The 15,350-nt window shown below is 38.8% G+C and overlaps 1 protein-coding gene across 11 annotated transcripts in view; it reads right to left on the bottom strand.

Annotated features, from left to right (window-relative positions):
* The window catches only part of phldb1b (pleckstrin homology-like domain, family B, member 1b), a 97,179-nt gene that overhangs the window by 36,531 nt on the left and 45,298 nt on the right, over positions 1-15,350 (bottom strand). For all 11 annotated transcript variants that reach the window (XM_055166803.1, XM_055166805.1, XM_055166802.1 and 8 more), the window contains 2 exons: positions 9,469-9,594; positions 1,494-2,977 (listed from right to left, as the gene is read on the bottom strand). In XM_055166803.1, the coding sequence (XP_055022778.1) occupies positions 1,494-2,977; positions 9,469-9,594 (1,610 nt within the window). The remainder of the gene's footprint in view (positions 1-1,493; positions 2,978-9,468; positions 9,595-15,350) is intronic.

Here is a 15,350-nt window from a genome sequence, read left to right as displayed (position 1 = left end):
AATAAATAAATAAAAATTCTCAGAAGTGTGTAAAAAAAGTACACATGATATATATTGACCCCCCCAAAAATATTGTTCAGGCTTTTATATATTGAACAATAAGAAGATATAGTAGTTGTTGTGACAGGTCTATCAATAGATCATTCCAAACATCCCACTTTCAAGTTTAGCTCAAGTAACTATCTAAACTACATTGCAGAATGACACTTTAGTTGTCAAGTTGCAACTTAAAAGCATTCCTCTGTGGCACATGTGGCACTGTGTCTCTGCTTTATTGGCAGGTCTCTCCAGGAGGTCCCAGAACACAACCTGCCCCGCACAGACACACAGGGCATGTCAGCGTGCCTTCAAACCAAGCTGTCCCACACTCTTTACAACACGTTTTGTAATTACAAGCAGGGCGGACAAATGCCTTCCTCACAGCCTCAGACTCACAGAGAGGCTTTTAAAGGACTTTGATTCAGACAGCCAGACAAGTTCACCACGGCAACCGCTCCTCCCTCCTCCCCCGGTCCAGTTTAGGAAACAACAAACAATGCGGTTGCTAAGTGATCCCTGGACGTCCTGGGACCTACATGACAGCAGCGGTGCAGACAGCCAATAGCCCAGATACGGACCTGTCACTCAAAAGGTTTATGGACTTTTATACACAAACATGGAGATAACAGCAATCAATAGCTTTGTTCAAAGATGGCACGCCGATTATTCAACCAATCCACGACTTACAGCATGAGTGATATTTTAGTAGTTTAATTTAAACTACTACAAAAAAGTTTATTTAAATTTTGTTCTGACCTTGAACTATTTTCTGTGTTATGCATGATTTCAAATATCCATTCCTTGTTGTAACCTAGTTGTAGCTTCTTTATAATTGCAAATTATATTGGCATATGTTTGCATTGCATTTATTAATTACTCTAAATTTTACTGTTGTTGCATTTTATAACCAATTTTATAACCACATTGCATTTAGCGATGTCAAATCTGCCAATAACTCCTTCACACTGTTACCATCAGGCAAGCAACCCTTTGGCCAGCAAAAACATATGCAAATAATCCTTCATTCCGAATGCCAGTGCCTCTCTGAAGTCCATCAGATGAGCTCAGGCTACTGCTGTTGTCTTTTTATTGTGTTGTGTTTTTCTAAATGTGTTTATGTATATGTATATTTATCATGAATGTTGTGTCTTGTCAAAGAAAAAATTCTATCACCTGCTGGAACAGACAATAACAGGAAGAAGGAAAAGAACTATCTATCTATTTAAAGCCCTCCTTGAGAGTGGTGTTGCAAATTACCCCAGTCTATTAACACTTTGACACTAGCATCAAATTACCACATGCTAATCTATGTTTGCTGTATCTATCCTAAATAATTTGTTTCTGAAGTATTAAATGAAAGTTAATATATTATTATACGCATGTACTGTTGACACCTGGTGAATATTCTGCCAACTTTCTCAATACAAAGTTTTCCTGACATATCGTGAACTCACCAGCCTCTCCATCTCCTGCTCTCTCAGCCGCTCCTCCCTCTGCCTGCGATGGTATTCCAACAGCTCATCCTCATTGTCACTGATCTCCGTGATACTGTTCTTCCTCTCCCTCATTCCCGGATGAGGCCTTCCTGATGCCGACATCTTCCTGTGTGTCCTGGGACTGGCTGCTGGAGACGATCCCGGCAACGACCCCAGACTGTAGGCGGGGGTCAGAGAGCTCCCCAAACCAGCTTTTCTAGAACTAGCACTACCCTCCATCATTAAAGTAGGAGATGGACTACGTGCTCTCATCCCTTTACTGGTTAATAACTCATCTGTCGTTGTTGCAGTTTTGCGACGCAGTCTAGGGCTTTCAGGAACTAGCTTGCTTAAACATGAAGGACTATCTGGAGTCTTTAGTATGGGGACTGTTCCTGGAAGCGCTCCTGGAAGTACCGGCACACCTCTCCGCGCCATAGACGGGCTAAGCGGGGGCAAATCTCTCATACTTAAACCTGAAGTACTACCACCATTCACTTCCATGTTTCTCCGAGTTACACGTGGGCTTTCAGGGGGCTGTAGCGTTCGCTGTTGTAAAGGTCCACCCTGAATGATGTGGACAATGGGATCTAGAGGCGGCTGGAAGGCTCTTGTTGGTTGAGAAAGTTGCCTTGATGGGCTAGAGGTGAGCGTGCGATCAGCTAAGCTAGTCTGCTCCCGGAAAGGACTAGCGGGTCTTTCTTGTAGCACTGTGGTGGTCTTGGTCCTGGGATGAGATGGAGATGGGCAAGTAGAAAATTTAGGCATAAGTCTAGGGCTACTTGGCACAATGTTGCGACCATTGAGAGAATCTTCGGGAGATAAAACAGGGGTTTGTCTTGGGCTATCGCTCCCATCTAAACTCAGTCCTCTTCTGGTCGATTTCGGACTTGGAGGAGTTTCTGTAAGCAGCTTTCTCTGTAACCTAGGGCTCTCCTGGACCTTCTGACCCACACCTCCACTGCTGCTACTGCTGAAATTGAGTATGGTCCGTGGCTGTGGGATGGGTGGAGCTTGGGAGGTGAAGTTGTAGCTGGAGGAGCGAACAGGCACAGGTGGCAGGGAGGCGTTCTGGTCAGATGGTCCACCGATGGGGGAGGGGCTGGTGAAGCTCCCGCTGCTGGCCGCTGATGGAGATGACAAGGGGGAGAATGGGGGAGAGGTGTTCTCATAACTGGACCCTACAGACATGGCTCCCGGGCTGGTAGGTGGAGACAGCAAGTACCGCCCACCTCCGTTGACCATGGGAGACAGGGGGGAGGTAGATGAGCCAGCGGGGAGCTTTTTGGAGTCTGAGGATGAAGGCTGAGGGTCATCCATGACTAAGGAGTCCATGATATCCTGAAGGTCCTTCTCAATGGAGCTGACGATTTTACTGTGTTCGGACTGAACTTTGTCTCCAGGAGCCGGAGGGGACTGTGCCGGGCTGGAGTGGTGATTCCCATTGACCAGGCTCTCCGTGTCTGAAAAACAAGGTAATATTGTAAGACAAGACCGTATTTAGCTTTTGTTTGTTTATCCATGTGTGGAATTGTTCATAAAACTACATTCTGTGTTTTTAAAATTACTATAACCTTATTGTATATCAAGATGAAAATTGTAATCAGTTCAGATTATTTACTCTTTCAACAAAAACTCATACATTTATTTACAGCCAACTATTTTACTTTACAATTTGGGATATCAACTAACATTGGTTTTTGACATGTCTTGTTTAGATATGATCTGACTCTGATCTTAAGTTAAAGCAACACTGGGTAACTTTCTAGAAGTGGCATGTCACCTCCCATAAAAATAGAAATCACAATAAGATAAAAAGTTATGCACTGGGGCTTTAAGGTAAGGGTAAGGTATACATAAAAAAAAAATCTGTCATTTGAATAGGGTGCTGGTAATAGTTGTGACACTTACAAAAAGTAGGAGAAGAAAAAAATATAAGCGGTGTGTGTAGGGATACTATTTTGGATAGGGATCAGGAGAAAATGGGCCCACATAACCCAATTACCATGAAGCTCGAAAGCGAAGTAGAACACAAGCTGTAATCTAATCTGAACTGTCTCTCTGATGTCAGCGCCGCACCGTCGATTACCGCCACAGGAGCTAAACTCCCCAGGGCAGGATCACTGTATAGATCAGGTTTAATTTGGGCTAAATACGATTAGTTTTGAATTGATTTGGTGACAGAATAACACAGTAATTAACCCTTCTGGATATCAAGTCAATAAATTAGTAATTACACAAATCCTGCAGTAGTCCAAATGTTTCCATTTAAATTGCTAAAAAAAACAAAAATATTAGGCCCACTGAATAAAAATGTCCTGTTTAAAATTATTTTTAAAAATAAAACTAAATTGCCACTACAAATGTTTGAGAAAGATAAGAGCCAACACCATCTTCCAGTGCTTTGAATGGACTATAAGTAGATGATAATGATATGATACATGGGTTTCAGAAAGATGAAAAATTAGGAGCATTGCCATAATGATACCAAATTAAACTAAATATTATAGGTTTTGAATGGGAGAAAGCACTATAATGTTGCTTATAACAGGAGGCTGAAACCCATGAACAGGCCAATATTATCAGTGTTGAGCTAATTAACTTATTATAAATGAAACAAATTTACTTGGTTTGGTACTAGTGTCAAGTTCAAAATAACAGTGGAGGCTATTTGTCTGCCCTCCTCTTATAAAAATGATGTCAGAGAGCTGTTCCAAATAGAACATCTATAAAATATGCATTAGGCGCTTGTTCAACAGAGATGGGGTTGGACTTGCTTCCTGGTCGTTCATCTAAAAGACAGAGCGCTACAATGACGCTCTGTGGTAATGACAGGCTGTCCACATGAGCACTGAATGTATGTCCAGGCCAATTGTACAGCATTAGGCGAGCTGTCACACTGATAATAGCCTGGATTTTAGGCGACGGGCTCCGTGTGCGCCGAATGCCACTTCGCGTATCAAACTAAACACAGCAGCTGGATTCATATGTGCACTGTCACCAGTAAAGGGAGAGCGCTGATAAAAATACATGCAAGCGTTTGCTAAGGGAAAGCCCGTGCAATGATGTCATGGGCTACCGCCTCAGCCAGGAGCACTTGACGAACCACGCTTAAAAATCACTGAAAACAATTATCCTGTCTCAATCAACGCTCTTACGATGTTTCGCCTTTTTAAAGACATAAAACACTAATAAAAAGTTCGTTTTTCATTCGGCAACTTTAGTTCATTAATAACCGATATCCTTCGGCAAAAAGTTTAATTTATAGGTATGCTGATACGTCCATTGGTTCTTATCTGATTACGCTTCTTTATAGATAAATGTCACTATTTTGCAAAATAGAAGAGATAATTATTATTTACCTTTCAGCGGAATAAAAGAACGGTTACAGGTTTATCGTGTTATGTATTTACTGGTTCTTTCAACGCAATAACAATCGCATGACATGCTAATAAACAGAAATTAGCCGCTATGCTTACGGAGTATGGCGCGCAACCAGGTACTATCGCATCTGTCAGGCGTTACGCGCTAAGCAGGTTACTCACATCATGGAGGGATAAAACTGCGAGCAGGCCAGTGTCAGTGCGACTATATGAAACATAGTAATCCCGACATCCTGCGGACAGCGGTGCCAGAGAAGCCGAGGAGTGACGGGGCCTGGCCGGGCTCCATAAACCACAAACCGGGGTGGATATCAGCCTGGGGATGTTGGGGAGCGCAGTGAAGCTACACCCTAGTGATCAAGGCTATTTCCGGTCAAGACTTTCAACGTAAAGTAACAAATTAGTAAATTCACATTTTTAAAGGAAATATTTTAAATATATTGTAAAAAATCGACAATTTCTATGCGTTTGGATACCAAAACAGCCTAATTTACAATCAATGGAAAGCCACAGAGTTAAGACTTATTACTATTTTCTTTTAAGATCTATTATGTCTCACTCTTCCGGTAATTCTACTACAATGTGCTTGACTTGACACCATGTGCAAGCAGTTAAAAAGTGTCTAATAAGCATACAAGATGGGAAACTGACATCTGACATAAGCCACTCAAATATTTAACTATAAAATAAACAGAGCCACAGCATATTTCACATTCTAAAATACAATGTATTGAAACTAGATAATTTATATTTATATTATTATATAATTTATATTCTCATGCTTTTAATCCTTTTTTAAAAATCCGCTGACAAATGCAAAACATTATACCATTCCAATAATATAATTAACTTTATCTGACCAGTATTAACATAAGTACCTCATTCCATTCTCACTGCTGGCTACTGAGCCAAACCTCCTCAGGAGTGATGCAGGTTCTTATTAAAATGTCAACTAAAATAGAAGCTAACAAAAAGAGTGTGTGGAGGCATTAGAGGGGATGCATAGGAGTAACACACAGTAGAATAGGGGCGTATAAATAGTCCCTGAAAAAGATACCCCAGCCACCGTGGCCTCAGTAAGCAGCTCAGAAGCACAAAGGCCTGAACAGCCAGGAAATGTCTAATCGGGGACTAGATCTCTGCTGAAAGATGCTGGATAAAGACAGCTGGTCAGTGTGATAGATTTGGAAAAACACAACACAGCCAAAAGTAAATGGAATAGGGTCTACTGGGTACAGAAGACGTGTATGTTTTACTATGACAACATGGAGCGAGAGCATAGAACTTATTAAAGATTTTGCAGGGAGATGAGCAAAAAATAGTTAGATAGTTTAGACTTAATAATAGGTCACAACAACATTTCGTACATCAGCGCACAAGTTGTGTAGTACACTGTGTCTTTTATGATTTTATCCATGTATATTTTATTCATTTTTGATTCATTTTATTTTATCTATCTATCTAGCCTCTTTCTATTGCATTAGGATTTTATCACTATTAAGCACTAAGCACTGGTAGAGCATTTGTTTGCTTGTTTGTTTTTTAATGTTTTTTTCAGTGCAGCACTTTGGAAACATTACAGTTTATAAATATAGAGTATAGTGTTATATAAATAAAGTGTTACACTGAGTTGTTTTTATAGATGCACATATATATATATATATATACCATAGGTAAATACTACTACTACTTTGTGTACAGTGAAAGTACCCATGCATTAACTCCATTTCAACTTACACATATCGGTCTATGTATTTGTGGCCTGGGGAATAAAAGTATACTCTACAGCCAACACACTTCAATTATTTCAATTTTGGTTCAAAGCGTAGTGAAATTATCTGTAGTGCTGTTATCATAGTAGTCATAAAGATGGCAGAGGTAATTTAGCTTCAGATATGACAAATATTCTGAGATTAACATGGGAGTGAGGAATGCATAATTGAAGAAAATGGCACGTTCCTAAACAACGGAAACCTTTCATTAGCGGATCAGGAAGTACGCAGCCGCCAGCTTTCCTTCTTGCTATACAGGTCTCACAGTGGGAAGCATCAATAGCTGCTAAAGCAAGGACATAACATTACGAGATACTGGGAGGCCTGTCACTATAATTACAATATCGATTTATTGTTCAATATAGTAAGGCTGGAACAATATTTTTGAGGATCAGTAATTATTTTGTGTATATTTTCTTTGTGGAATAATTTTTTTTGTTATTTTTTGGACGTATAATAAGTATAGTAAATGCTAAAGTGTTTCATTCTGCTATTTATTTATCGCAGCTCATGATTTTTTTTAAATAACATTTTACATTTAGAAGAATCTTGGTGGTTTAAATCTTTTTAAATATATATATATATATATTTTTGTCTAACTGGGATAAATTAGTGTCAGCATTATTGTTTATATCTATATTTTCTTCAGCAATATGTCACATGCTAAAGATGCATTGTGTAACTTTTCTAGTTGTCGGTGCCTTTGGAGATGTTATTGTTTCATTTGGAATGTTTCACAGTATGGTATTAAACCTTTCTATCTTTATGGAGACCAAACTGGACCAAGTTACAGGTCAGATCTGTGGAGAGGCAACCGCTCACAATCAGAATGTGTGATTTTCTAGGCTTTTAGAGCTATAAAAACAGCTGTAATTGAATATATATAAGGTAGATCTCTTTAATATTACACTATAGAATAGAAACAAGCAAGTGATGGACCCCCAACCAAAAACTTACATAGTGCAGCTTTAAAATTTCTTACTGTGGCCTAGTCTCTGGTAGCAATGCAGGCCAAAGGAAAGGTAGTTTTACAGTAAGAGGTATCGGCCACACACACACATGAGCAGCCTAAAGTTTTGCCCGGAGACGCAGACGAACGGGATGCTCATAAAACATGCATAGTGTGAATACAGCGCAGGTCCCAGCTGAGGATGGTTCAGACCGGGGGGTACAGAGAGCATTAGAAAGTCAGGCCTGTGTCACAGAGGCTTGCATATTGATGACGGCACTCGCTGGTTTGAGCGTATAGTATATCAATGTTTAAATGATTGGTGAACCAGTTATGCAGTCATTTGAAGAATTTACACTGTATAAAATATTAATCAAATAAAGTTCTAATAATTTAAATGATCGTCTTTGGGACAGTAAACAAATTAGGTTTGGAGCACAGTTCTATCGCTTGTGGATGTGTTGAATAATCCTTGTCTAGAGCTCAAAATGTTCTGTTCCACCTTGTGATGTCACGAAGTGGTTGTTTTCAAGTTTAAAAATACAGTGGAGCACTTCCTGTATTACCATGTGACATCACAAGGTGGAACAGAGTGTTTTCAGTTTTAGAGAAGGGCCTAAAAATGCAGGGTTTGTATTTTAAACATGTGTGAATGAAACAAAACACAAGTACGTTTTTGATGAGGAAACAACCGTATAACAGTTCAGAAAATATCTTAATATGGGAACCAAATTAGTCACATTTTAATCAAGATTCAGTCATTTCTAATCCTCAATCTTCTGTCGGTAAAAGCACTTGTTTTATCGCACAATTCAAGGCAATAATCTTGATTGATCGATCATTATGAGGGGTATAATTAAGTTATATCACCCAGCCCTAACAGTAACGTAATACACTTGTTAAGAACCATGCCTTGTTTGGGTGCAGTTCCTTCTCTCGCTGTTAAACCTGCAGAGCTCCACCTCAACACCACCGGAGAACACTGTGCTCTATTCATTCACTCAGACCAGGGTGAAATTGAACCTCCAGGTGGGACTTCTCCATGGAGGCCTTATTATTCAAGGGACAAAAGCAATGTGTGTACTTTACAGTAGTAAGAGAATGAGAGTAGCTTTTATATTTAATAGTATCACATATTAGGTAAGATTAGGTAAATGCTATGGCTGCAAGATTAATCAAACCATAATTGCAATTTGAATGGATGCAATTAGCAAAGTACTATCATTTTCTTCACAAACAACAAAACATTCTGTCTTTTTCTGCATAAAACCTGCTAACCATGAACTTTAGATCTGTGCAAACATGTTCTGAAGTGTGAATTTTGTATTAATTTGTCAGGTCTATTTCAATGTTTTAAGTTTTAAAAGTTTAAAATGTGAAAACTTTAAAGACCAAAACCATGCTTGGAGTTGTGTTTTGATTTATTCATACATGTTTGAGTAACCCATTATTGTGAGGTTATCTACAGCTCCAAAGCTCAAATGTTCTGATGCCCCTTGTGATGACATGAAGCAGTGGTTTTCAAGTGAACATCTCCATTTTACCTCTTGTTCGGAAGAGACTGGCAATTCCTGGACTGAAATTACCCAAATGATACAAGTGAAGGTGTATGGGGTTTGAAAGCACAGCGGAGCACTTGAAATCACAAGGCGGAGATGAACTCAGCCCAACTACAGGTATGTTTTTTCATGAGGAAAGAACATTGTAACATAGATCAGAAAGTAGCATAATATGGGAATACTAAAACATAAATTGCAATTCTAATCACAATCCCAATGCTTGTCAGGAAAATCGCTATTAGTTTTCCCAAATTGTGTAGCCCTGTGTAGTAAATATGCATGGCCCCGTACCTGTACATAGGCTGTAGTCTGCAGTGTGGATGCTGCCGCCCTGTGGCATCATGCTCTTCATCCTAAAGGCCTCTTCAGGGTGGTTGAAGCGGAAGAAGGCAGATTGGCCAAAACACAGCATGCAGCCTGGAAGACAACAAATACAGTTAGAATGTGCTATACAGTATCTTAACAATATACAATAATAAACAATAGAAGACAGTAAATTCAGCCTGAAAGACCTCATTTCGCTTCTGTTTACATCACCTCTTCTCTAGAGTTTACCTGCTCAGCCTTCATCACCTCTCTCCAAAGACTCCTCCCAGTCTGTCCAATTTAAACCCCTTCATCTCAATGTCTAAAACTTTTGCTTTGTGTCTGTCTGAGTCTCTCCTGGTTGAAATCAGACTTAGGCAAGGTGGATACAGTAGCTAAAATACTAGAAAAAGAATCCTATTATGTTACATATTACTTAGATGTACAAAGTTTTGGTCCAAAGATTTGCCCAAGTAAGAGTAATTGTAGGTGTAACTGTCTGTATGTATCATTTGGTTTTAAAACATGAAATAATGCATGAATCTGGTATTTTTAATAGATAGACACATAGGTTTGAAAACTCTTTAATACTGTACTTTCACACTTAAAATGTGTTACACAAACAGGAGTAAAATATAACATCTGAGACCAATATGTAAAAACTTTGAAGCCAGATAAACACTTTTCTGGGAAGTGCAAATGATTCTAGTCAAAGTTACTCAACTATATCTAGTCTACTTGAGAAAATGCAATAAGTACTCTTCACCACCACCCTCCTCTTGCACAAGGACACAACCACAGGGTGGGAGAGATGGGACAATCCTTTTAGTTATTAGATTCCTATTCATCAACTGAATCACTGACTTTCTGGACAAAATGACTAAGGTTTTCTGTAATAACTTGCAAACTCAAAATCAGAATCATTACAATATGTACAGTTTGTGTCTAGTATGAGATATAGGGGGCTGGGTGGGTATTTTTGTATGTCATACATCCCACTGGTTTAATGAGCGTGTCTATCTGAGGTGCCTCGCCCAAACTTCCTGCTTTTATTTCAAGTAAATACCCAAGATAAAGAGTCTGATTTAAAACAGCTGATTTGTTCCATATACAGAAGAGGGAGCAGGTGCTGATGTCCTGATCCTATATAGCACTAAGAGGATTATACAGGTATATGTGACCTCTATGGTAAACAAATGATCTATATGAAAGACTATTTAAGGCTGGGCACATGAAAAGTCAATACCAGACAGGCGACTGCATTTTACAGCTGTCTATAAAACATTATTGTCTTCTTTCAAATAGATCATCAGGTCGGAGCACTGATAAGATCCGAGTCCGAGTGATATTATACAGTAGATGTACTTAAGAGGCTGCCTTATTTTCCACAGCAAAATTATGTGTGTGTTTTTCTTGCCTTAAGGTAGAACATTAGAGCTAGATTAAGTCATATCCTTAATCATTTATTGTTCAAAAATATATCAAATGTCCACTATACTGTTACATGGTGCGGGTGAAGTCAGGTTTTTATTGGTCAACCTACAATATGCTATTTTGGCTTGGGTACATCAAGATCTAATGTGATTTTACCTCAGAGTTTTATATTTCATCCAGTCTGACATGCACATACGTTTTACACCACTAGAATTAATTTTGGAGTTTATATTTGAGATGTAAATGCAACAACTGTTCTATTATGTTGATAGCATTTTCCCCAAGAAAGGATTTCATTCAAAGTCCTAATATTTAAGTTTCCAGTGTCTTGATAATTACGGCTATCCAAAATCCAGAGTACTTCTGTCAGGCTCATCAGTATTTGTACAAATAGGAAAACTTAGAAGATGCTGAGTAAGGGTTTGGGTCGAGCTCCTGCTGAAAGGTAATGTGTGTGTGTTTGTAGCCACGTCTACACAGTCAACAGTCTCCCATAAAACTCCACAGTCTCTCTCTATTTCTCTCTCTTTCTCTTTTTCTCTCTTTCTCCCTCTTTCACTCATTTTTTCCTCTATGTCCATTTGTCTTTATTTTCTCCTCTTTCTCCACTCTTCTCTTTCTCTCTTTCTTTTCCTCCCTTCTCTCTCCCACCTAATCCTCTCTTCTCCAAATGTTTTATCACATTTTCCCTCTCTCTCCCACTCTCTTCTTCTTCTTCTCTTACTTTATTTCTTTCTGTCCCTCCTTCCCCATATCCTAAAATTGACTCATTTTCATCTCCAAACACTGCTCCCCTTCTCCCTTCATCTGTCTCTCTTCATCCCTCTCTTTCCCCCTCTCTCTCTTCTCTAAAGTCATATCACACACTCTCAATTCTCTATCAAAATTCACAGATACAAAAGATCAAGCACTCACTTCCTACCTCTCTCCATTTTCCCTCTCTCTTCAATCCCACTTTTCAATCTACCTCCTCCCCTCTGTTTCTTCCTTTCTCTCTTTTCCTCCGCTTCCCCTGTCTCCCTCTACCTCTCGCTCTTGTAACATTCACAGGCACACTCCTGCTGGAAGATCAAGCTCTCATTTCCAACAAAAGCCAACTTCAGACAGTGTAGCTTGGAGCGACGCGTCTGGTACAGTCATGACATATTCATCTGTGGAGGGTGTGAGGGGTTTGGGGAGAGATCTGTGAGAGCCACGTGGCATTGTACTCACAACCTCACCCATGACTCAGGTTTAAACTGCACCTGTGAAAACTAAGAGTCTGAGTTTTGGCTTGTTGTGACTTTAAACAGGGATTACAGAAGTGCTATGGTATGTGGAGCTCTGAATGGGATTCTTTTGATATGATATATATATATATATATATATATATATATATATATATATATATATATATATATATATATATATATATATATATATATATATATATATATACTTTTGTATAATTATATACCTTTTATTGACAAGGGAAATAACTGTCACAGCAGCTAGATATTAAATAAATAGTAATAGTAAATCTGGTAAATAGGTAAATAATCAAATCTTCTTCTAACTACAAACTACAGAATCTATCTTCTGTAGGAGTTTGAGAAAAAGGACTTTGCAATTATTGTTTTTCAACTTTTCTTCAGGCTATAGTGAAGATACAATTATATTTTAGCAAAAAAAAAAAAATCTAAAAACAGGAACTAAGACCATGCCTCTTACAATTTTAAAATAACATTTTGAAATCAATTAAGCTATTACATTTAACCTTTATTTAACCAGCTAAAATGGGAACTAATTGTATCAGATTTCCTATTCTGTTTTCTATTCTATTCTTTTTCATGTAAATGTTAAAACACATGTTTCTATCTAAATCCTGTACATTACTTCGACTTTATCTTGATGCTTCACTGCACACTTGCCCCACATTGGCAGTGTAAAGCCTCTGGGGCTGTGCTCATTGGTGCAGTACTGCTCCAGGCTGATTGATTCAGTTCTACATCTCTCATCTCTTCTCTGTCCTCTCAGCACAAAACTCTACAGGCAGCTGACACTCACCCACCCAGGGACCTTCTGCCCTCCAACCCCCACGCCTCACCCCCACCCCGAAGACCTCCACCCTGCACCGCACTGTCTGAGTACATGTGTGTGGTCGGAGAAGGAGCAGGAGCATGTGATGAGTCTGCAAATTGTAAAAATGCACTTATTCAGAAATAGTGTTTGCTAAGAAGAACTGAGGGTCAAAATGTCAAGTGCCCAACGCATATGGAAGTTTAACAGTTAAAAAATAAATTAGGTTTCATTATTATTTGAATCGAATTTTTAAAGGCTGATTCAGCACAATGTAAAGAGATATGCACATGACTATATACAGGACAACATTTTTTGCAGGGCCTCGACAAGTGACATTTAAAGCTGCACCATGTAACTTCTCTAGTGGAGGATCTGCTACTTCTTTGTCACTATGGAGATGTACTACTTTGCCTAATGTTCTGTAATAAGGACCTTTAAAAGATTTTTGAAAAACATAGTCATTCCAACCAACAGCTAACAAGCATCTATGTAAAACTATTCACTGCAAGAGAATACAATTTGACATATGATTATAAATGTTGTTGTTTGTTTTAGTTTTTTTCTCAAATTCCCACTAATTACACCATAAATCTTGTTACTCATCATCACCAATCATCTAAATTATTACCAGATGGTCCATACTGCATAATGAGTTCATATTTGCACTTTCACTACATCAAAATGAACACTATCCAATTGGACAAAAGCTAAATCTAAATGTAAAATAGACCAGGACTAAACCAGGACTAGAATATAACCAAACTATGTCTAGGTCAAGACTAAACTGACTTCAAACCAGGACCACAACCGTACAAGTCTCAACATAAGGTCTTCCTCTAATCTACACAGTGTTATGTATTCAGAGAGAATTTCCTACATTTCACTTACAAACAAGAACCAAAGCTAACCAGGCTTCATGCTGTCAGTACTGGTGCAGCCCTCTGAAGATGCAATATTTCTATCATTGGTCCATCTGCTTAGGCCTTTGCAGCTAAAGTCCATTACAGGCTGTCTCTGGGTGGCAATTAGAACTCATCAATGCAACCATTACCAGATCTCATTGAGCTAGTTATCTTGATGGATTCTCACACGGCGAAGGCCACGCTTCAGGGAGCATTTACACGTAAGCGGTACTATTGGTGGATTAATAGTGTGTATGGTCCGTAGTATTTATCTATGTCTACGGGACATTTAGGAAGCAGGGGATGCACTAAACAGGCCATGCATCATAGACAGAGAGGTGAAGGTGGAGCACCAGGGGAGCATAAATCAAAGTATATTTCATTATACAAGGCCCACACGGTGTTGACACAGGAAAACTGCAGTGATTCATTTTGCTGCTACAGTCTGAAAGGTTATTTAGTGAAAGTACAATGTATGGAGTGAGTGGAGCGTGTTTGTGATCGATACTAAGGGAAGCTGTGGCATTTGAATAAGCACTTGACGGATAGAAATCGATGGAGTTTGAATTATATAGTAAAAACAATTTGCTGTCCACGTAGTTACAACCCTTGATGAAAATAACATTAGAAAACAGCACGATAAAATGTATGAATTTTCATCAGGAAAAAACATTTTTTTCCCTGTTTCCCTCTTGATAAATTGGAGATATAGGAAAAATAAAATTGCAGTGGTTGTTTAAGAGATATGCAAATATAGACTGGTGTAACAGACACCTAAACGAGCTGTGCTGAAAACACATTGGCAGTGTCAAGATAAGAGTAAAAAGAGATATTTTGGCATTTGTGGTTAGACACAATAAAATACTCCTCTGTTATCCATTAATGTTTGTACAGTATTTGAATCTCAATCTTGATATGTACTTGTTTATGCATTTGTTTAGCACATTTCTTGTGAACTGCCATAATATCTCCATTACAATGATTCTAAAAATATTAAATAATATTGGCAACCTCTGCTTGCGATGCACCATTAACAATCGCACTCTATATGAGAGGAGAACTGTAGTCAACCATGTATCATAAAACGAACAATAATCCACCAAATTAATCGCAAAGTAAGAAAATATTTAACAAAACCATTGTTGTGTAGTTCTTTTCTTTCTTAGCCCATTCTTCATCTTTCCCTATATCTTGATTTGACATAATCCTGTTAAATAACAAATCTAGGAAATAAGGTAAGAACCCAAACAGCACTATTAACCACACATTCTGAGACTTCTCCTGTGTTTGAGGTAACCCAGCTGTACCTCCAGAGACTACAGGTCCCTATGGCAGAATGATGCAGGAGCTGGTTATCCGTTTGACGGGAAAGGTGAACCACAGCATGACCTCTCTCCATACTCAAGAGAGCCCTTTTGAACCTAAGACTGATGCTGTTCTGCTTTTAGAGCAAAACAGGAGACAGCAGCT

The sequence above is a fragment of the Boleophthalmus pectinirostris genome, unplaced genomic scaffold, assembly GCF_026225935.1.
Source record: "Boleophthalmus pectinirostris isolate CB_2022bp ecotype Guang Dong unplaced genomic scaffold, ASM2622593v1 HiC_scaffold_9, whole genome shotgun sequence".
Lineage (NCBI taxonomy): Eukaryota > Metazoa > Chordata > Actinopteri > Gobiiformes > Gobiidae > Boleophthalmus > Boleophthalmus pectinirostris.
Note: the sequence above shows the minus strand (reverse complement) of the source record. Positions and strands in the feature narration are given on the sequence as shown.